The sequence below is a fragment of the Nicotiana attenuata genome, unplaced genomic scaffold, assembly GCF_001879085.1.
Source record: "Nicotiana attenuata strain UT unplaced genomic scaffold, NIATTr2, whole genome shotgun sequence".
In the NCBI taxonomy this organism is placed as follows: Eukaryota; Viridiplantae; Streptophyta; class Magnoliopsida; order Solanales; family Solanaceae; genus Nicotiana; species Nicotiana attenuata.
In genome coordinates this window covers 173360-197520 of record NW_017672132.1, presented here as the reverse complement: position 1 = coordinate 197520, position 24161 = coordinate 173360, and the positions used below count along the sequence as shown (strand labels likewise).

The window sequence follows — 24161 nt, the reverse complement described above, 5'->3', positions numbered from 1 at the left end:
TAAGGGCTAACTGTTCATAGCGACTTTTTACCCATTCTGCATCTTCCAGTTCCGTTTCCTGTATAATCCTCAGGGAGGGAATCTCTACCTCGGCTGGGATGACTGCCTCGATACCGTAAACCAACATATAGGGACTTGCCCCAGTTGATGTGCGGACTATGGTACGGTATCCCAATAAAGCAAAGGATAGCTTTTCGTGCCACTGCTTGTGTTTCTCTATCATTTTCCTTAGTATCTTCTTGATGTTATTATTGGCCGCTTCTACAGCTCCATTCATCTGAGGTCTGTAGGCTGTAGAATTCTTGTGCTTGATCTTGAACGTCTCACACATTGCTTTCATCAGGTCACTGTTGAGATTGGAACCGTTGTCAGTAATGATCGACTCTGGGATGCCGAATCGACAAACGATACGGTCGCGAACAAAGTCTGCCACGACTTTCTTGGTTACTGCCTTATATGATGCTGCTTCAACCCATTTGGTGAAATAATCAATTGCCACTAGAATGAACCGGTGCCCGTTTGATGCGGCTAGCTCAATAGGTCCGATGACATCCATTCCCCAAGCGGCGAACGGCCATGGCGAGCTTGTTGCATTGAGCTCGTTAGGAGGCACCTTTATCATATCTGCATGTATCTGACAGCGATGGCATTTTCGGACATACTGGATGCAGTCTGTTTCCATAGTCATCCAAAAGTATCCAGCTCGGAGTATTTTCTTGGCTAAGATAAAACCATTCATATGCGGACCACAGGTTCCTGCATGAACCTCTTCCAACAACCTGGATGCTTCCTTTGCTTCGACACACCTCAGTAATCCCAAATCCGGGAGTCCTCCTATAGAGGATTCCTCCGCTGTGAAAGAAGTGATTGGATAACCTCCGCAGTGTGCGCTTTNAAATCACCTTAATTATATTGTGATGTAAATATGAGGATGGAAATGAATTACTCACCAGAATGATAGTTTTGGGAATAATTATTGGATTTTGTACTGCTAAAACAAATAATAAAATGATTTTAAAAAGCTTTAAAAATTAGAAAAAATGTCAAAATTCTTGGGCAGATTTATATATGCATGTACATGCTATTTTGAGAATATTTGAGTATAAAAATAAATAGGAAAAAATTGGGTATCAACAACGAGCAATCCGGGTCAATCTCATTGGATGACAATGAAATGAGTTTTGGGATATTTAGAACACACCCAAGACTTTGCTTTGCACTACAGTAATTATCCTGCGATGATTGAGGGATACTGTGATGCAAATTGATCACCGGTTCAACTGATTATAAGTCCACAAATGGATATGTATTCACTATTGGTGGAGGAGCGGTATCTTGGAAGTAGTCCAAACAAACTTGTATTGCCCGCTCTACAATGGAGGCTGAGTTCATAGCCTTAGATACGCCGGTGAAGAAGCTGAATGGCTTTGGAATTTCTTGGAAGACATTCTATTTTGGCCCAAACCGTTGGCACCAATATGCATACATTGCAATAGTCAAGTGGCAATTGGAAGGGCTGGGAGCATTATGTATAACGGTAAATCTCGTCATATACGACGAAGACATAATACCGTTAGTCAATAACTCTCTAGAGGAATTATCCTGATTGACTACGTAAAGTCAAGCGATAATGTCTCGAATCCACTTACAAAAGGCCTAACTAGAGAGGTAGTTGTGAAATCATCGAGGGGAACACTACTAAAAAATCAAGTTTTAGCGACGGACAAATCTGTAGCTAAACAAAAAAATCCGTTGCTAATCTCATTTAGCGACGGATTAGCAATGGATTATCAAGAAATTTCTGCTAGCTACGAGCGTTTTAGCGACAGATTAGCGACGACGTTCGTAGCTAATTCTAATTTTTTTTTTGTAGTGGAATGGGACTATGGCCGAGAACAAGTCATTGTGGCGGTAACTCTACCTAGAAGACTGGAGATCCCAAGATCTAGGTTCAAGGAGATCAAACAAAATCATTAATGACTATTCAACATTGTCAACTAAAATTTTGGTCCATTCTCGTGATGAGACAATGTTCAGTACCAAGGATAAAATATTAAGGCTTTTTAATGATATCTAAATTTGATACGGGGTATATCAAATAGTGTATCTATAGGATGACACGTTTAGGAATCACCTATGTAAGTGTGAAGTGTTAGCCGCTTCAAGGAGAATTTTGTAAGGCCAGTTCATGGCTGAAACGAACACAACAATGAGAACCAAAGACGGTTAAGGGTTGATTATGTGATTTATAGTTGTCTAGGTATACACCAAAGTTCGACAGTTCAAAGATATCAAATCTACCGATTGACCGAGTATATCCGACATAAGTTCACTACGGAAAGTTCAAAGGGAAACCGACTTATCTAGATGCGATTAATCCTTGCTTGCAAATCACACAGTTTTTCAAGCATATTTCTGTGATATAGCAATCCCCCATTCATGTAGGGGATTGTTGAGTTTTTTTAAGCTAAAATAAGCTTAAAAGAGGGTGAATGGGAAGTGGAGGAAAAACAAAATATTTGAGTTTTCCTCCTTGACAAAGGGACATTGTCCCGTATTGGAAAAGGAAAAGATTTTTGAAGGGTATATATACAATTGATCTTATTCTAACTCTTATAGAGTTACGAAGAAGGCAAGCCTCACGCCGTCGTCGTCGTCGCTCGCTGGACTCGGCTACGGCTTCAAATTCAAATTTGGATTTGGTCAAATGATCGATTGATTGATTAATTTTTTTGGACCAAACTTATTTGTTAATAGTAAATATTAACATAATATTATTAAATATCCAGTTTTTGTAAACGGAAAATTAATAAGAAATCCAAATTATCCGTTTCCTCAACGTCTGTTTTCCGTAACGAAAAAATTAAGTCCTCTTCCCGTCCATTTTCCATTTTTGTAACGGAAAAATAAGGTTTTGAATTTCCATTTTATTGTTGCGTAAATAACCATTTACGTTAGGCCGTTTTGCGTAAACGGTCATGATAGCCCTTGTGAAGAGTTGCACCTCTTCAATTTGAACTCAACATATTGGTTATATATATGAGCTCATTCTCCCAGATTTTCCATACGAATTTCAAAATACTCATCCTTTCTTCTGCATTGTTTTAGCTACAAAGAAAGCAACATTAAGTGTGATTTTCTACCGATCATTGTGTTCGCTGAAACACTGGGGTTTGAAGTACCCTTCACCAGTGTGTAATTCGTTCTATCCTGGGAGGAATAATCCACAACCTTGGGTACTAGGAGGGGATTAAGTTCCTTAAGGAAACACTGTGAATTCAATGGGCTCGGATTAAACTCTGTTTCTGTTTTTCATTTCTATTTATACGTTATTTTACATTCTCCAGAATTATTTTACAAATAAAGTATAATAACAAGCCTCACCCGAAAAGTACATGCTATAACCTTCTCAACTTGTCGACTTTCGACGAAACTTATTTTCTTCAATTCGTTTAGATTCTAAGCCTTCCAATCATCTTGGTACTTGCTATTCATGATCTTAAATATTTGTAACCTCCATGGTAACATGATTAACTTGATAATCTCATTTCTTACGTACAAAAATATGGGGTGTAATAATCAAAAGAAACCATGGGAAGCATCAAATAGGGGAAACGAGGTCTAATACTCAAAACGGCCGTCCGGGTCGTTATACTTCCATATTTGATAGATCCCTTTCGTGGAAACAAAGGTTGTAGACCCCTTTAATTTGGAGATCCCTCCTCCACACAAAAAGAATAATAGCATCTACAATGTAGTCAATCAAACATGAATACCTTGTCATTTCAACCCCAACATGTTTGTATGAATAGTGAAACAAATTAATGGAGAATCTTGCTCTATTTGTCATTCAATCTCTTTATTCAAGAGAAGTACAAACTGTACAAAGGAAAATAAAAGATTGGCCAACAAAGATAAATAACAGCTCGATCGTTTGTTTACCCCTTTGCATTTGGTTTTTTTCTGCTTTCATTTACCTGTAAGAAGGATCAAGAAATCGAGATTCTATAACGTTATAGCCACTTCGTTTTATCAAGAAACTAAATGAATCATGTTAGTGGAAGTCTTTTGATACACATTTGTCTTCAGGACGACAAAAAATGTTGCATATGCAGAGACTTCCTTCTATTCCCGACAGGCATGGAACCGAGCCACCGAGGCCAGCCATTGAAAAGCCATAAGAATGGAACAATCTTTGGCAATGTGAAGTTTGTCAAACTTGTGATGCTGCTGCTACTTGCCTGCTCTTCCAAACGATGGGAGCCACGAGCATCGATACTGCAAAATTTAAAGAATGGCAAAACTTCACATTATATGTTTAATTATCCAAAATCTTTATCCCTTATCAACAAGAGTGAAGATGGAAGGTGGCCAAGTGGCTGAGCTACTTACTGTAAACACAAACTGCAACCCATTCATTCACTATCCTTACCCAAGTGCTGGTCCAACCAACATCTATTGTAAACCTGCAGATAAACAATAAAAGTACCATGTAATAAGAAGCATTTAGTTACAACTTTTACAGTAGATTGCACGGTTCCAATCCCATCAAGGACCCTCCCCTCATTTATCTTCCCATCCTTCAGTATTCAAGTGTCCACTCTTACCTCCAAATTTTGTTAATTTGTTTATTTAACATTTTTTGAAAAGGAGCAAACAGCATTTCAATTCCCTGCCATCAAATGGTCTTACATTTATGACCACCAATTTGACCTGAATCGTTTGTTGCTGTTACTTGTTAGATTACTTTTTCTTTCTTCCAATGGACAAGAGAACTACATCTTGATGCATATATAACTACTATTGTTTTATGTTCCTCATAAATATTCTTTCTAGATCTGCATGATTAAGTACCCTGTCTAAGGTGCTGAAAAGAAGACCTTCAACACAAGGAAGATGTGATATGGAAATTCTAAGTTACATTTCTGGCAGAATTAGATCCATATAGTGGTGGCAAAATGGATTAAAAAAACGGTTATCCATCCGTATTACCCGTTTTCGACCTACCCGTTTGCCACCCCTAGTTCCATATGACATGCACTAACTACAAAATATGTTGTTGCTATTAGTTTCAACCTGAAATCTTTTATCACTTCCAACTGAACCCAAAAATTAGATCGCCGAAATGAAAATTAAGCTATTGTCTCAAGATGAAGGAACTTGCCTCTTCATGGTGTGATTAGGATTCCATCCAATTAATAGCATTGCAAAGTACATTGCTCCTGTCGCAAAGACGAGATGAAAGAATCCATAACCATATGGAACATCATCATCTTCAGGCGCATCATCCTTCTTGAACTGTAACTTACTACTATTAGAAATTTCCCCTTCATTTTGTTTTCTTGTATTGTGATTATAAAAGTATGAAAATGAGGCAAACCTGAAAGCATTTCGAATCAATTCCAGTTGAAAATGTTGCAATGACAATTGCAAGGACCGCTATAATGAAGCTCTGTCAAAATTAAGAGCGAAAACTTAGAGTAGTAGAAATTAAAATAGGGAGGATCATGATAATCTACCTCAATGAGATGCTGAAAAAGTGATCGTTCTACTACACCACTATGTATTTTGAGGTCCGAAAATTACAATGATGGTGAACCAGTCTCCTTTTCCAGTTGCCAATTCTGCTTTTCGCATGCATTTCTCCTCTGGGGGTTCACTGTAAATAGATGAAACTTATAAGAACTTTATTCAAGATAGTTTCGTGAATACCATAGATGCCTAATTGCGAACATTCTCAAATGAAAGCTTGAACCTAACAGAGGGACTTTCTCAAAGAAATGAAAATATTAACTTGAAAACTTTCCGTGACAAGTTTAACTTATCTACGTCCTCTCTCATATTTAAATGACTGAGAGACAAGCTTGAGAATACTTTAAGACATGCATATGCCTTCAGGTTTTTTGTCGCGCAGCTTCTATGCTCAACAAATGACATTACTTAGAGACAGAGGCGAACCCAAAATTTAAACGTACGTAACTATGCGGGGGCACCATCATCTTTAACGTAAATATGAAAATAATATTAGTTGCAATAAAGCTTGGCGTGCAACTCTTTGTAAACTTAGTGATTACGAGTTCATGGCCGAACGAATGTTCAAAAATATGAAAAACTTAAACAAAATCAAGACTAATAAAGGTCTGTAAGTAGTCCAAAAAATCTCAGTCGACGTCGCAAAGTCAATGGATACTTGCTACTTTGTCGAAGTAAATGCTGAAGGGAGAAGGGTTTTAGTTGTCTTTATTTTTTCTAAATGAAATAATAATAAAAATTGGTTAGAGATAAAGATTATTGACTAGTGGACTAGTTAATGAAATATTTTATCCCCCTTTTCTACTGTCGTTAATCATTATTTTTATGTCTCTTTATTAACTTTTCAAATTCTAGAAAGATATATCTCGAATAGAGTTTTTGCTATTTTGTGTAGAAGATCGTGAAGAGAAGTTGAGTTTTGGAACATATACAATCTATTTACTATTCGTAAATGTACTTTCAGTTAAAAAGTATTTTAGAATATTCTAGATTAAGTATTCTAGAATTAGGTTGTACATGTATGAAACTGTTCATATGGCTTATGGGATAAGATATTTGCATTATCTAAGTGCATATTTTTGCGTTTTCAAGGGTGATCAAGTTAATAGTATGTATGTGAAATTATTTAATGCTTAATACTTAGAATTATCCTAGGACACAAATTCAAACCCCTTTTGTTATCTTGTAATGTAAGAGTTAGTTTCAATATAGTGAGCTAAATGTCTAATCCCCCTCCCATCCTCTTTGTGCGTTATGATATGATTAAGGGCCCACCTTATATTCTAAGATTATATTTGAATTTTATAGCAAATTCACCTATAATACTTAAACAAAAGATCAATTATTTTTAACTCAACAAAAGTGTAACAAGTTCTCGCAGCTCAGTTGGTTAAAGCACTCTCTTATTGAGCGGAGGTCTTGAATTCGACTCGCCACGAGAGCATTCTATTTTTTTGAATTCTGTATTTTCTCTTGGTTAAATCTGTTGCACGAACGAATATACATTTGATACATGTTGTATTCGTTGCGCGAACGAATACAGTTGACACAGACTGTATTCGTTGTGCGTCTGAATACAAGTAATGTAAGCTAGTAACAATTGAACAGTAGCTATGAATGTTAATTAGACAAACTACCATTACCTATGATAATTAGGCTCTAAACTGTATTATTTTATGAAAATTACTTAATCTATAGCCACTTATTGTTTTGTATTGGGCCAAGAAGCTCACCTTGTATATGTAGAAGAATCAACCTAAATAGTAGTCTATCCAACCGTTTAAATTAAAAATAGCTGGTGGAGGTATAATATATGCATAATTTGTGTATTATATGTGTATAATCAATGTATAATTTATATAGATAGCTAGAAAAAGCAAATAATAAATATGGTCGGCTATTTGTGTAAAGATCCCTTGTATTTATTCTGGTTGTGTGTACAGTTAGTGTAGTATCCTGTTTGGGCTAGTTGCGTAATTTGGGTTGGTTATAGTTTCGACTTTCGAGTTTCCGGGTCTCTATAAATAGTTTGTATGGACACGGTCATCATTTACTTGGGCCTCATTTTGTTTTTTTTAAAGATTACGACGTCTGATTCTGAATACACATCTGAATACTATATGTATTAAGATCTGAATACTAAATAATTAAGATGGTTTGTTTTTTAATATCTTAATGTATAAAATTAATCTTTATTTAATAATTAATAAACATAAAATTCAAATAATTAATCTAATATTCTATCAATAAAAAATATATATGTTTTGTAAAATATGGTAGTTAGTGATGGTGATTGCTAACGGTGGTGCTTGTGAATGCCGATTATAGGCGGTGGTTGATGGTGGTTTTGGTTGATGGTGGTTGTTCTGAGTAGTTGCTAGTGGTAATTGGTAGTGATAGCGATAGCAATTATGGTTGAGAATGGTGGTGGTAGGTGGTAATAATTAATAATGGTAGGTGGTGGTGGTGATTGTGATTGAGGAAGGTGATGGTAGTTTATAATGGTGGGCAGTGTCAGTTATGGTTGTTGATGGGATGGGGTAGTTAGTTGTTGTAATTTAGGTGGATGAGTTTGTGGTTGTGGTTGAGAATGGTGGTGGTGGGGATTCTGGGTGGTGGTTGACGATAATGGTGGCAGCTATGATTGAGGAGGTGGTTGTGGGATAGAGTATGGTGGTGGTAGGTGGTGCTGGTAATTGTTGCTAATGGTAGGCGGTGATATCAATTAATAATGAATGTGGATGTTAGCATTTTAATGAAATTAAGTCTATGTTATAGATCTTAATCATACATATGTATTAAGACCCATTAAGTGGTTTTGAAGTTAAAAAAACAAACAAACTTAATAATTAAATCTTAATGATTAAGATTCAGATTTTAAAAACAAACTAGTTATTGTCTGAGATCTGAATGATTAAGATTCAGACCTCCATTAAGTGCAAATAAATGAGGCCTTACTCTTGGAAATAACACAGCTCTCGTTTTCTCTCTCAAAACATTCAAATCATACCTTCTGATGGCAGACCAGCAGAGAAACACCACATACAGCCCCATAAAACCTGGAGTGAGGAAACCGACATTCACCTGCAGCCAAAAAAATTATTAATTTAATACTTACTCAAGTATATCCAACTCAAAAATAAGGTGTAAGACAAGAAATTCAGACTCGCCTTGGGGTGGAGAGAGATACTGGTCATGAGTTGGAGGAGTACTAATGTCCAGGAGATGAAGAAAATATTAAGAAGGCATGATGGTTGAGGAGTATACCAAATGTACATTAGAATGATTCCAAGGATGCATATAATATATGCAGTGGTTGCAAGTAACATCATTTGGATGTGGCTGCAAGCAAAATTGTTTTATTTCCCATTAGCACGAACCACTTGGTTATACACAGTTAATATCCAAATGAGTGTACCATAAATTAAATAAGCCAATTAATTACCATCTGACAGCATATTTCTCAGAGTGGCAGCAATCATTCAGCCATGTGATAAAACTGATTATACTTATAAGCTGAATTAGTAAAAAGACCCTGCAAATGGAGAATCAACAAAATTAATTGTATGAGAATGATGAAAGAAAGCATGTCAGATGAACAATTGGTCATACCCCGCACCAAAATGCGCAACCTCGCCTGTGCACAAGACACAACATGATTAAGCTATTTATATCTGAAACACAAGACAAGACAAGTAGTAGATCGAATATATATGTACTAACCATAAATTGAAACAATCTCTCCAGGAAGAAGAAAGGGAAGTAGAATTAGAGAAATGTTCATGAAAAGCTTGGCAGACCACCATCCTGAGTGCCATAATTCTCTACGGTCATTCAATTTCGATGTACCAGCAGTAGAGAGGAACATGGCTAAATAGAAAAGCTAAAATATATGATATTAAGGCTTGACTCATGGAAAGATGTAGCAGGGAATTAGATCGAATTCCATGATTTGTTTAGGAGGATACAGAGCACCCCAAGCTTACTCTCAACACTCCTTCTGCACCCAAACAGTCTTCACCACCATTACATTCTTTAAATCCTGCAGATAGATAGATAGATAGATATACACATTGTTAGAAATTAATTAATGTGTACCACCGCAAACATCAAAATAAAATAGCCATCTTAGCTTACTCTTTATTTCTTTCAAAATGCTATGGCCATAATCACGAACAGCCCAAGCTAGTAAATTTGCGACCAGAAATAATAAGCCGTAAATGTATCTAGCCATCCAAGGATTAGAGCCATGTCGAAATTGGTCTAACCAGTAACCTAGCTTGATCTTGCCATATCTCTCAGCAATGCTACTATTACTGCCCTCCATTTATCCTTTAGACCAAGACAAAGAATTTGTAGTCATGGCATAAATGTACCAATGAAGCAGGGGAAGTTGAGTTCTTCCCTCCAGCACCTCTCCTTCTGCAAACCAAATATATATAGTAAGTAGAATATTTGGTACTCCGATCCATACTTAACTTTCGTATAGAATTAAAGCTTTTTAAGTTAATTTGTCAACTACAAAGCATCTAGTATAGCTATGTCAATGGAGATATGGTCCTTAGATGAAATGGATGTTTTTAATCATATCTTGCCATTTCACAATATTGTGTCAAATGTGTAAAAACTCGTACCACTCAAAAATTATTCCTTCGTGATCACCATTAGGAGAACTGGTTCTTATTGAAATCAACATCAAGTGGAAGAGATTCCTAGTCGGTATCTATACCAAAAGAACAAAAAGCCGAGTTTCTGACCTGAATTCTTGAATATATTCTATCCAAAAGAGGTAAACAAGATAGAAATTCTCGTGACAAGTTTGCTTGTCTAAGAGATTGCTTGTTTGAACAGCAAAGAATCTGCAAAAGAGCTCCTCCATAAAGACCCATTTTGAAGCGTGTCGCCTTCATCTACCAATTTCTATGCAATTTTCTCGATGCATACAATTATACAAATATCATACACATGTTACGTATTAATCGACAATTAAATTAAAGGCACTGAATCTTTTTTTTTTTTTTTTTTTTAATTTCCAACCTCCACCCCCCAAAAACTTTGCTATTCTTCTTTCCTTAGCGTTGGCCTCAGAGAGGATAACTTCATTACACGGATTAAATTAAAGTATCCAATAATAGATGGAATGTTGACTAAGCAAGACTTGAAAGAGTTTGGATTATTGCCTCATAATATGATAGTTTCAGTTTGTTGTTTATATTTAAAGATTGAATGAATAATCACAATTACATACCCGTAAGAGATAAGCGGATGAAACTAACTATAATCTGATACCAAAATAAGCACCAAAGACGTCTTGCAGTACTAATGCTGAAGATGAATGTTTATTTGAATGCAGAAGCCAATCTCTGTCGATCTGTAGTTTGCTTTCGAGTAACTTATTGATAGAGAGATTGAAAACAATGTCCTTACTATTTTCTCCTCTGGAACTTCTTTTTGTCCCTCCTGTCTGTTGACGATCATATATATATATATAACAACGGCTAGATGGGGTGGTTGGTCTGCGGTAAAGTGTGGGGAAGGGAAGAGCTTGCTTTTAACTTTTTTTCTTTTCCCTTTTTTTTTTTGGTGTGTTGGATGATGTTTGTTCTGCTTTTTCTCCCGCCGAAGGGAAGCTTTTAAGACTAAGTTTTAGAGAAGAGTAAAGTAGAAAAATGTGGTGAAATGTACTCCATCAGTTATCACTCTTTCATGCGTTCAAGTATATTAAGAGGCGGACCCATGATTTTTCATGACGGGAGCACAATATTCCGTTCAACTAGTAGCGGCTTTTAGTGTTCAGGGTGCCAAGTACTTTAAATTAACTATTTTCAAGGTATATACCTATACATATACAATATTTTTACAAAAGCTTATAGATCCCATGACCCCTCACTTTAACATATATATATATATATATATATATATAGGCCCGCCTCTGAGTATAATCCTAAATTCGTGGAAGTGGACGCTATACCTATACGCTATTCGTGCCTTTTTATTCTTCCTATGGCGCATGCGGTTACTATTTGGCATGGCTCTCCTAAATAACTACACTAATGATTATTATTGTCCTTAATTATTAACGATAGCATTCTCAACTTTAAATTGTCAACTGTAATTATCACAAACTTATTCAAACATGAAATATTTACTTATACTGCCATGACTGATGAGCTATATGTCTGCTAGCAGCTTTGTGGCTTTTATATTTTTCCCCTCCTATTATTTTTGGTTACCAAATATGGTACTGACAAGTTAGTATCACGATCAAATTTAGAGTTTGCGACCGGTGATATTCGGTTTAAAGTATTTATATTTATATGCATATTGCATCGCATTTTATTCATGTTTTGTAGATTTGGAATGTGCAGTGTAATGATTTATGCTAATTAGTGGTATTTTTATGTGTAAGGATCATCCGAAGGCAATTTGGGACGAAGGTGCGTGAATTGAAGCAAAAAGGGGGAAGAAACGAGAAAAAACCACAAAGTAGCGCCACAGGTGGTGTAAAGCGCTACCTGTGTTCCAGAAGCACAAAATTTCCAACGCCAGGGCTAGCGCCCCAAGCTACCCTGGGCGCCGGTGATGGGGACTTGTCCTATTTCGCCCGAGACTTGGTTATTTCGACCCCAAGACACCACTTTGAGAGAGAAACACAAGCACGAAACACTCAGGAGCACAAAATTCATCAATTCTTCCATCCTTCCTCTAGTATTCATAGCTTTTATGTTTGTAAACAATATTTTGATTATTGTTATGAACATGAGTGGCTAAGAACCTCACTATTCTTGGGCTATGGGTCGTTCTTGACTATTGTAAATTGACAGTTGATTGTGTTGCTTGACTTTATCATAGTAATTTGTTTATTCAATATTGCATTTAATTATTCTATTCCGTAGCTAACAATAGAGTACTATCTACGAATTTATAGTTGAACTCGAAAGTGGAACTATATAAATTGCATATAGGATTGAATAGAGTATGTTCTTGAATTCGGGCATCATAGATTCGTGATTAGGATAGACATATTCGAGTTGCCTTACTTGGTTATTTTTGTAAGGAAATATACATGCGTTCTTGTCAAGTTTGATTCTATAGACATATAGTCTTAGGTTGGCTGAATAGGCGAGCGAAGCGTCGAAAGAACTTTGTGAGCATAATAAACCCTGCTAATAAACAAATTAGATAAGTCAAATGATTACATCAACCCGAAAAACGCAATAAGAGAGACGTTAATCCCATAACCCTGGAATATCCTCATCTTATTGAATTCTTTCTAAGTGTTTGTTTGCTCTATTTGTGATCTTATTTTCTTGCTTGTTTATTAGTTCGTAGTAATTTAGTTACAAAAATCACAATCATTTTCTTAACACTCACTTGAGCATTAAATTCATAATAACTTAGATTGGACATTAGCTGATCATAAATCCTCGTGGGAATGATACTTTCTTATCACTTTATTACTTGTCGACCGCCTATACTTGCATGTGCATTTGGACCCAACAAGTTTTTGGTGCCATTGCCTGGATTTAGAAATTAGTTATTTGTCTTAAATAAGCTCTTATTTGTTTTTGTCAAGTGTTAATCTGTTTGACTATTTCTGACTCTACAGGTGTTCACCTTGAATGCTAAGAAGAAGCAACAGTTTGAACAACCTTCCTCCTCCTGATCCTGAACCCGAAAGATTCTTGCACAGGTTAAGGAGGGAAGCAGAAGAAAGAGCAAGATTGTAGGGTTGGGTATCGTAGTCCAACCACAGCCAATCGAGATGGCATAAAATGAAGAAAGACCCGGTGATTGAGGCAGCAAGTCCTAGTCTCGCGAACATGACTCAGGCTATCGTGAAGCCTTATATAATTGGGCACTTTGAGCTGAAGCAGTACATGGTGCAATTGATTCAATCCACATGGCTATTTGTGAGTTTGTCTAGTGAAGATCCCCAAAGGCATATACAAAATTTCTTGGGGATTACGGATACATACAACTATCCGAACATCTCTAAGGACTATCAGACTAGCTTTTTTTTCCCTTTTCTCTAATGGGTAAAGCAAAGGAATGGTTAAACATGCCCGCAAACCCGATCCACACTTGGGATGATCTGGTGAGAAAATTCTTAATCAAGTTTTTTCCCACTAAGAAGACAAAGGCACCGAGGAGCTAGATTCTTGGGTTTCAGCAAAGAGATGGTAAGACTCTTCGTCAAGCTTGGGAAAGATACAAGAAACTCCTCAAAGACTGCCCACATCATTATCAGACTGATGAGGTGTTGGGACATACTTTTGTGGATGGATTAGACAAGAACTCCAAATTAAATCCGGACTCAACTTGTGGAGGAAGTTGCATGCGAAAGCCATACAGTGAGATTCAGAATCTGCTCAACAACTTCACTATAAATGATCGTAGCTGGCAGGGTCAAGGTGACTCAAGAAGGATGATAAAACAAAAAGGCGCAGGTACACTCGAGCTGGATGAGGTGCCAGCCGCGCAAGAAGATATTGCGAAACTAAACAACCAAATGGCTAATATGACAATGGGTTAAGGGCATCAAATGCAGCAGGTTCAGAGGATGGCCATATGCTGTGAAATTTGTGGAGAGGGTCACACGAGTGACCAATGTCCGATAATCCGGAATCTATTTATTATATAAGCGAGTAGAGTAGAGGTCCAATGAATCAAAATGCACAATATGAGAATACTTATAATCCCAGCTGGAGAAACCACCAGAATTTCTCATGGGGTGGAAATCAGGCTAGTCAAAATCAATACAGACCCCAAGGAAACTATAATCAGCTCGAAAGTCCACCACAACAGGTAGAAGAAAACACTAATGATATGTTGAAAAAGCTATTGATTGACAACCAGCAACTTCGAACTGACAATCAGCAATTAAAAGACTACATTTTAAAATATAAAGAGGCAAATTGGGCAGTTGGCTGCACAACAAAATACCCGGCCAACAGGGGCCCTTCCAAGTGATACAGATAAGAATCCTCAGGTGAATGTTGTAACCTTTAGGAATGGAAGAGAATTAGAAGAAGTACCAAAAATAAAGAAAGAAAAAGTCACTCCTAAGGGAAAACTAGTTCCTCAAACTGTGGTGGAAACTGAGAAAGAAATTGAAGAAAGTGAAAAAACTCCAATTGCAAGGCCACCACCTCCTTTCCCACAAAGATTAAAGAAGAAAAGTGATGACGGGATGTTCAGTAAATTTTTTGATACGCTGAGCCAAATTCAACTGAATATCCCATTGTTTGATGTGTTACGTGAAATCCCAAAATATGCTAAGTACATCACAGATATTGTGGCTAACAAAAGGAGGTTGACAGAGTTTAAAAGGGTTGCACTTACTGAGGAATGCAGTGCTAGAGTACAGAGTAAGCTCCCGCCTAAGTTAAAGAATCCAGGTTGTTTTACAATCCTCCTGGCGATTGGAAAACACGTGGTTGGTAGAGCCTTGTGCGATCTGCGAGCAAGCATTACTTTGATACCACTATCAATGTTCAAGCAGCCCGATCTTGGAGCCGCCAGGCCTACTACTATAACTCTACAGCTAGCAAACTGGTCATTAGCAGTGCCTGAAGGAATTATTGAAGATGTGTTGGTGCGATTAGGGAAGTTCATCTTTCCCGCAGAGTTTATTATTCTTGACTATATGGCTGATGACGAGGTTCCAATTATTTTGGGGCGACCATTCTTGGCCATTGGGGGGGGGGGGAACTTATTAATGTGAGGGAGGGAAAGCTAAAGCTGAGAGTGCATGATGAAGAAATTACCTTTAATGTGTACAGGACGCTTAACTTTCCTAAGCATTATGAGGATTTGTGCATGATCTTTGTGGTAGAATCAAAGTTGTAAGGCCCCGTAAAATTTCGCCAAGGAATTTAAGATTTTGTGGTGCCGAGGTAGTCTAATGTGTACGAAGGTAGTAGTCCGTGGTATGGGCTTTTTGGGTTGAAGAATGCATCGAGGAGTTGTTGGAAATTTTTGCTGAAGGAGGAAATTATGCGGTCAGATTCGCGACCACAAATCAATTGTGCGGGTCACATACCTATCGCAGGGTTGAGCAGAAAGGTAGTTAGATTTTTGAAGATATGCGGTCCATTGTGCAATCGCATGCCTGTTTCGCGGTCCGCACTTCCATCACAGATTTGGCATGAAGAATTTCTGAGGGGGGATTATGCGGTCCATTTTGCGGCCGCGTAACTGGTCTGTGTACTGCAGACCTAGCCATAGATTGGTCCAGGCTAGCCCAGTTTTTGGCATCACTTTCGCGGTCCATTTTGCGGGTCACATATCTCTTCTGCGGTGTATTCTGCGACCGCAGAGTTGAGTTTGGAGGGTCCATTTTTTATTTTTATAACCCGACCCCATTTTGATTAAAAACCTTCGAGGCTCATTTTGGAGCATATATCTGACGATTTTAGAGAGAACTGAAGGTATCTTAGAGAGATAGGGAGGAGATCTAGCCAATCTAATCATCAATCCTTGTCCCAATCTTGAAGATTCAAGGGAATCACTCACTAGGCCATCATCTATTGGGGTAAGACCTTGTCCTAAAACTTTCATGCAATTGTTATGGGTTTAAGTAGGTTATGGAGTTGGAGATAGGCCTTGCATCTGACAATAGGTGGTAGTATGTGAGATTATTGAACTATTTTGGGTAGTTACTTATTGAAATTGGTTGAGGGAGTAATGGATTACCGTTGTAGAGCTTTGTAGTCTACTTTGCATAGGATGTGTTTGACAAAATTCCCAAGAGAATTATATCATAAAAATCCTTCTATTATTATACGATTTTTATAGACTGATATTGCTAGAAGTATTGGGACGTTATAGTAATCTAAGGAAAGCTCAAGAAAGGTATGTTGGCTAAACTTCCATCTTAGAATTGAATTCCATAATGTTCCCGTAAGTTTCATGAATGTTGGCCCATGTTCTGAGTTTTCCTAATAAATTCAGATATCCCAAGTAAGCATTGTATTGAAAGATGTATATACCCAAAATGTGTTCTAGTTATTCCTATCTCATCATGTTCTCCTTCGGGAATATGTTCGAGTATGGTTTAGGTGTTAAAAATGTTATAACTTCAATTCATGTTTCAAATTAAAGTTCACTATGCTCAATTTGGGATGAAAACCCAATGTGCGTAAAACTCATATAGCTCATATACATATCAAATTTCTATTTCAAAATGCCCTTATTGTTGGTAAAGTATGATTATGTTTGGAAGTGAGAGAATTGGGGGCGAGATATAAAATATGGCCTTGGTTGTTGTAGCTAGAGCGTATGATTTGACTTTGTGTTTCAATCGCAAATCCTAACGAACTCCTTTGTAAGAGTTGTCAATGTGTTTTGAGTCCTTGTTTACCCATGAGTTGTAATTGTGCATTGCCTTTTTAGAGAAGTATTTCAAAAAGAAATGGTGTATTACTCGTTTATGGTTTTTAACTTGTGTTGCTATTACAAGTCATTTGCTCCATACTTTGGAAAGAAATCTTTTGTGTTTAAAGCCCTCATTGCTAATGAACTTAAAGTTATTATTTCCAGAATGCTCTATATGTTGATGTTTATGATGGTGATCCTAGAAAGTAAAGAAATGAACGTGTGGAATATGAGTTACGGCCACCGTGCCTTGAATGAAGAATCATATGAATGGACAAGAGAGCAAATGAAATAATGATGTTGTGAGTGGTTGAAAGTACTAGTGAAACTATATATGGTGTGAAAGTTTATGAGGTGAATGTAATTGAATTTATGTTTCCTTTGTGTGCAAAACAAAAATATTTTTGGGAGTATCATTAACGAGCCGAGGAATGGTCGATCGTAACGGCCCACACCCGAAACTACACGTGCCAGTGTAGGAGTGATTTGTGATTATTCCCTTTGGGATGAGATTGATGTATTGATATTACTCCCCTTGATTGGGATGATATTGTTGATAGCCCTGGATTTGATATCGACTCACATGACACATGTGGGGAGACGACCTAGCTGGTCGGTGGTGATCGGACGCCATGTTGCGGGCATGGTGGTTCCTACTCTTTATAACACCTTTCTTTTGCATCACATGTCAATCCACATTGTTCGTGGAGAGATGGCCTAGCCGATCGGGCATGATCGGACTCTGTGTTAAAGTTATGATGGTATATCGGTGCTAATGATCTCCCAACCAAAAATAATATTATTTCCGTATTTTGAAAATTGTTATGTTTTAACTTGGCATTTTGATATCATTGATTGTTGCTTGCTGCTTACATGGTTTTCCCTTTCTTATATTGGAATTCTATTTCGAAAGAAGACTTTTAGCTTTTCACACTAGTACTATTCCATATGTGCTAACGTTCTTTTTGCCCCGGGCACTGCATCTTTAATGGATGCAGGTGGTTCATCAGCGAGCATCTTTGATCCCCGGTAGCAGTCACTCTCTGTTCAGAAGGTTTTGGTGATCCCTACTCTGTTCTGGGCCTTATGTCACTTGACGTTGTACTTTGTGTTTTGAGGTATAGCCGGGGCCTTGTCACCGACACTTCCATACTACTCTTCTGTTGTACTTAAAGGCTCTGTAGACATGTTGTGGGTGGTTTTTGATATTGGGTAGTGAACTAGAAGTGTTGTTATTTGGAAAACATGTTTTCTCTCGTAATCATGAACTTGTGATATTTTGGGAATTATAAGAGTGAATCTCTTTGAGTAATGGAAAAAGAATCTAGAACGCTTTACTCTTCTCACATATATCTCTTGTTATTGATTCTTATATTGATCATGGGTAAGGTTGGGTAGTAGGCATCAAGTAGGCTTGCTCGACTGGGGTATCTCGGTTGAGCACCGGTCGCGCTCCCCGAGGTTTGGGCATGACAAACGTTGATAGAACAAGGTCCTTATGTGGAGCCTATTGGCATGGAAAAGAAAATCGAGTTTGAAGAAGTGGTGTTGCGAGCTGAATGTGTAAAGGTAAAAGAGAAAAGGGTTAGAGAGAAAAGAGAAGAGCCTCCTAGAGTGCGCAAGAAGGAAAAACTCCATGGAAAGAGGAGGAAGCGAAAGCGCTCAGCCTGAGCAGAGTCGCAGAGTCGTGCCATGACTGTAAATAAGGCGCTTGTTGGGAGGCAACCCAACATGTATTTTATTTTAGTATTTTTATTTTTATTTTTTTTTAGTGTTGTATTTTGTTTGTTTTTATTTTGCAAATTAGGGGAAGTCTGAGTATCCGAAGTTGAAGCTAAGTAGAATGTTGAGCTTAAGTGTGGTGGCTTCCCGGCCCTTAATATTAAGGATCATGTGCTAGCTAGGCCCTAGAGGGTCTCAGGGAGTATTTTTCATCCTTGTTTTAATATTTTTCTATATGATCATGCATCGAGGACTATGCATGTCATAAGTGTGGGGTGGAAAAATTACTTTCTAAGTGTAATTGTATGAAAATCTTTTCTCATTATTTTTTCATATAGCCCATAGTTAGAAGTAGTCTAGTAGAGTAGTAGGCTTTAAAAAAAATTAAAATAGAAAAACAAATTAGGAAAAGCTCGAACTTTTCCCGACGATGGATCTTTTGGGCAGTTTTCTTTAGGGATTAAAGTCCGATTAAAAACACCAAAACGATTTCTTTTTTTCTTGGGATAGTTAGGTAGTAACCCTTGGTTTTTCTTTGGGAACCGGTTCTTTTCCAAGGGTGTATCTTGAACCGGGTATTTTATATTTTAGGTGTAAGATAGGAAGAATACTAAGTTGCTCTGAGATCCTTGTTGACATGTTTGGTGCTGTCACATTAGGCTATGGCATGCACTCTGTCTTTTTGTATATTTGATTTGGATTGTAATGCCTAAGTAAAATAAATAACCTACTTTGTGACGCATGTTCTTAGATGTTTGACTTGTATGTCACCTAGTGCATTATTGGTTAATATTTCCCAACTATATGTGCTTGCCTGACTTGAGAGTTGAACAAAACCGTCTTGATTGAGCCATGTGCAATTTGTGTGTGAGGATTTGTGTTATTCTCTACTATCTTTGTAGTTTAGAACTTGCCTCATGTGTTAATCGAAGAGAAATCAATAAGTTGTGCTAGTCTAGGAGATGCTGTAGGCGTTTCTTGCTTGATCATAGATGTGCTTGTTACTTACAAATAAAAATTTTCCATTGCTAGCGCTTTTGAGACTATAGACCTTTTCTTTGGCACACACACTACAAGTCGTATCCCTATTTTGTTCTTAATTTGAGCTTATTGAACATTTACCTCCGAAGGCACTTAGGCGCTAAAAGAAGTAAGGTGAGAGATTTGGGAAGTAGCTTTTGAGTGGAACCATGGAAGGCCCATAAAGTGCACTAAAGTTGTGAAACATACCACTAGCTGATGAACCTTAATGTATGGAGTGTATGTAGAAAAAAAAAGAGAAAGAGAAAAGAAAATTGCAAAGAAAACAATTATAAATAATGTGATAGTCAAGAAGAAAAGAAAAAAAAACATACCTCCTAGTCTTACTAATTCGTGCTAGTGGGGATGTAGAAGTGCTTAATTGAAGAAAGGCCTATGTTTTGTATGGTTTGTGGCAAGTGAATTGGTTGAGAAGAAAAACGTGCTCGATTCCCGCGTGTAGTGTATTAACACTACAAAAAAAACTGGAATTAGCTACAAACGTCGTCGCTAATCCGTCCCTAAGACGCTCATAGCTAGCAGAATTTCTTGATAATTCATTGTTAATCTGTCACTAAATGAGATTAGCGACAGATTTTTCTGTTTAGCTACAGAAATTGTCCGTTGCTAAAACCTGATTTTTTAGTAGTGTAAAAGTACTAAGGATGGTTAGTCACTATTTCTAAATGTATCATACCCGTCCTTTAGCCTACATTACAACCCATAAAGTCCTAATTGATTCTAGACTTGGCTAGCTTAGATTAGTAGATATGTACACTACGGGCAAGATTATGGTACGACCACAGGATGCACGTGAATTCCTTTGTGAGAGTGAGCGGCTTTTGTTCAATTATGTGATGTCCTTAATTTATGTTCAAAGTTATATTTGAATGTGTGTACTATTTCAATATTCACTCTCTTGTTTGTTAGTGAAGGCACATGATCTCACGACGTATTGGTAATATTGTAAACATCTCTTGTTGGGTGAGTGCGCGAGTTAAGGGCGCTTAGTGGTAACGAGGCGGCTCTTGTCACGATCCAAAACCAACCCGTAGTGATGGCGCCTATCATAGTACTAGGCAAGCCGACATCCCAAACATTTCCAACACTATTGAATGAACAATGTACTAAAACAAGTTTAAATAATTAAAACTCTCATAACTGGATAAAAGGCCATAACTAAATACCGAAAATTCCAAAACTTGGGTGTCACCGAGTACATGAGAATCTATATATAATGACATAGTCCGGTACACTGTCTGCAATGTAGGACTAAATACATAAAACTAAAAGATAGGGAAAGAGGATCAAGGTTTGCGGATGCCAAGCATCTACTTCGATGATCTCCGAATATGTAGACTACACGATCAACAACTGCCGTGCCGAAAAATGGATGGATCTGCAAATGAGGTGCGGGGTGTAGTGTGAGTATAACCAACTCAATAAGTATCGCAAATAAACAACGCAACATAGGAGAAGCTTAATTTGTTGAGGTCACTAGTTAAATCAGTGCAATTCTTTCCTTTTTGATTAACATAGTATAAAATTTAAAGCTAGCTCATAAGGCTTCGTGATACGAATATGCGTGTGTGCATGCACACTGGTTCTCAAATACCCTACTCAATAGTGTTATAGCATGTAGAGGAAAGAAACACGTAAATCTGATAAATGATCAAGAAAATACGAGTTCCACACGTTGCACAGACAACTCACGTGCTGCACAGACAACTCACATTCTAACAATAGAATTTACGCGGATAACTCACGTGTCAATAATATCATTATATGGATCTGCACGGGAAACTCACGTCCCGATAATATCAATACAATCCGCACGGACAACTCACGAGTTGCATGGTCAACTCATGTGCCAATAACATAATCCGCCCAGCATAGCCGCAGGCCCCAGTTCAAAATATCATAATGGAGAAACAAAGCAAGTATACGTGTATATAATGGATGAAATACGATTCTCCTATCCCTGGACTGGTGTAAATAACATGCTAAAGTGTAGGCATGTGCAAAGTGTGTTACCGTAGCTCAATCCGGCAATTTCATCAATGAAAAAGCATTTATCAAGTTCGTTCAGGGATTAAACCTCTAAGTAGACTCTTCATGGCTCGATTAGATCACGTTAGCTGTTACCATATGTTACATATCGAAGCTTGAAGCTTAACAGTCATTTCTTGTCCTATAGGAGCCCGAGCACAACCCAAACATGAATATACGATCCCGGTTCCCGCACATGGGATCATCCCCATGCATGTGCGCACCCAAAAACACGTGGCTATCACAAAAATTCAGGAATATGGCGCCTCAACCGAGTTTAAATACGATACTTACCTCAAGCAACTCGAATCACTCCGCTAGAAAGCCATTGCCTTGCGAATCGGCCTTTGAATGCCTCGAATCTAGCCATAAACAATTCGATACAATCAACACAAGCTAAAGGAATTGATTCTATAAGAAAATACTAAGCTCTTAACTAAAAGTAAAAAAGTCAACTAAAAAGTCGGGTCCCGTGGCCACGTCTCAGAATCCAATAAAAGTTACAAAATCAGGAAGCACATTCAACCACGAGTCTAAACATACCAAAATTAATCAAAATCCGAGACGAAGCCGACACCCAAATCCCCAATTTAAATATCCAAATCCCTAGCCTCAAACTCCCAAAATTACACCTCAAAACCACACAATTTAGGTGGAAAATTCAATGGGGAAACATAATTATTGAATAAATTTAACCACAAGTGACTTACCTTAAGAACTCCTTCGAAATCCCTCTCTAAAATCGCTTAAGCCCGAGCTTGAAATGTCAAAAATGAAGAAAATCTCAGAAACCCTAGAATTTAAACATTGCACAGTGCTTTCGCACCTGCGGGCCAAATATTCGCACCTGCGGAATTACTTTTGCGATAGAAATTCTGCTTCTACGGAAGTCACTTAAGTCCACAGGTTCCGCACTTGCGCTCAAGGTTCCGCACCTGCTAAAGCGCTTCTGCAACCCTCGATCCGCTTTTGCGAAGACAGCCTACGGCCCCTTCTCTGCATCTGTGGAGCCTTGCTTGCACCTGCGGGCTCGCAGATGCGGAAGACCCCTCTCACCTACGTCCTACCCCAGGCCAGCCCAGCTTTGCACCTGCATAACATTAGCCGCACCTGCGGCATCTCACCTGTGTCCATAAACCTCGTAGGTGCGATCACACCAGAAGGCTCCCGGCTTTAACAATGCTTTAAGTCACATTTTTCATCCGTTAACCACCTGAAATCCACCCGAGGCCCCCGGGACCTCAACCAAATATACCAACAAGTCCTAAAACATGATACGAACTTAGTCGAGCCTTCGAATCACATCAGACAATGCTAAAACCAGGAACCATGTGTTGATTCAAGCATAATGAACCTTTGAACTTCTAACTTCTACATTCGATGCCGAAACCTATCAAATCACGTCCGATTGACATCAAAATTTTCACAAAAGTCACAAATGATACCATTGACCTACTCCAACTCCCAGAACCCCAATCCGAGCCCAGTAACAACAAAGTGCACTCTCGGACAAACTTCTAAATTTTCAACTTTCACCATTTCAAGCCTAATTCAACTACGGACCTCCAAATCACTATCTAGACATCTCCTGTTGATACCCAATTTTTCCCTATGTATTTTTTACATGCAAATACTTTCAAAATAGCATATATAAATATGCCCAAGTGTTTTAGTATTTTTTTCCTAATTTTTTTAAAGGATTTTTAAATCAATTTATTGCCCATTTTAGCAGTACAAAAACCAATAATTATTCCCAAAATTATCATTTTGGTGAATAACTTATTTTATTCTCATATTTATACCAATATAGCTAGGGTAATTTTCATACATTTCTACAAATTTATTTGGTATTTTAAAAGCCAAATTGCATATAATTGCAATTTTAGCCTATTTTCGGAATTAACAGCATTTTATAATTATGAAATTGGTTCCAATATTTTTAAATTAATATTTGTATATTATTAACTGATCCAGTACTATTAATTTGTTTTCGAAATCATTTTTACTATTTTTATAAATTAAAAGGGAAAAACTGGCTATTTAGAATATGGCCCCATTTCGTTTCAATTATGGCCCAAATTGATCTCCCTAATTGACCCAATTTCAAACCCTTAACAGACCAACCCAATTTCAATCCAACCTGCCTCCGACCCAACCAATTTAATCGGCCCGGCTCTTTCTTTTAATCCAGGTCGTTGATCATTTTGATCAACGGCCACAATCATTCCTTACCTTTTTAATTCCCAAAGACTACCCTAATCCCCCTCATTCTCTTCCATCAGCCGCCTCTGAAATCCCCCTCCTCTTAAACTCTCTCGAACTCTCTCAAAACCTTAGCCTCTCTCACCATCTCCAACCTCAAGACCCACCGGAAATCATGGCTCCTCCAGCCATGGTAACCTTATACCTCACCCCCCTGATACCTCCTGTGTGCTCGACATTTGAAGAACTCGAGGCCA

General features: G+C 37.7%; 2 protein-coding genes across 3 annotated transcripts in view; one reads left to right on the top strand and one right to left on the bottom strand.

Moving 5' to 3' along the window:
• Positions 1-3758: 3758 nt before the first annotated feature.
• LOC109211986 (probable serine incorporator) lies at positions 3759-11198 on the bottom strand. Of its 2 annotated transcripts, XM_019375587.1 has the most exons (14): positions 10781-11198; positions 10290-10391; positions 9670-9954; positions 9501-9574; positions 9256-9415; positions 9145-9169; positions 8978-9067; positions 8703-8874; positions 8543-8616; positions 5587-5659; positions 5381-5452; positions 5165-5298; positions 4393-4466; positions 3759-4278 (listed from the first exon to the last, which is right to left on the bottom strand). In XM_019375587.1, exons 3-14 carry the CDS (start codon positions 9857-9859, stop codon positions 4214-4216), a joined length of 1203 nt encoding a protein of 400 aa, XP_019231132.1. In that variant the 5' UTR covers positions 9860-9954; positions 10290-10391; positions 10781-11198; the 3' UTR covers positions 3759-4213. The 2 variants fall into 2 exon arrangements, with proteins under 2 accessions (XP_019231132.1, XP_019231131.1); XM_019375586.1 differs by lacking the exon at positions 10290-10391.
• A 2998-nt stretch (positions 11199-14196) lies between these two features.
• LOC109211983 overlaps positions 14197-24161 on the top strand; it is a 39632-nt gene continuing 29667 nt past the window's right edge. Inside the window, exons 1-2 of the mRNA XM_019375584.1 lie at positions 14197-14340; positions 14444-15196. Of these exons, the coding sequence (XP_019231129.1) occupies positions 14197-14340; positions 14444-15196 (897 nt within the window). The remainder of the gene's footprint in view (positions 14341-14443; positions 15197-24161) is intronic.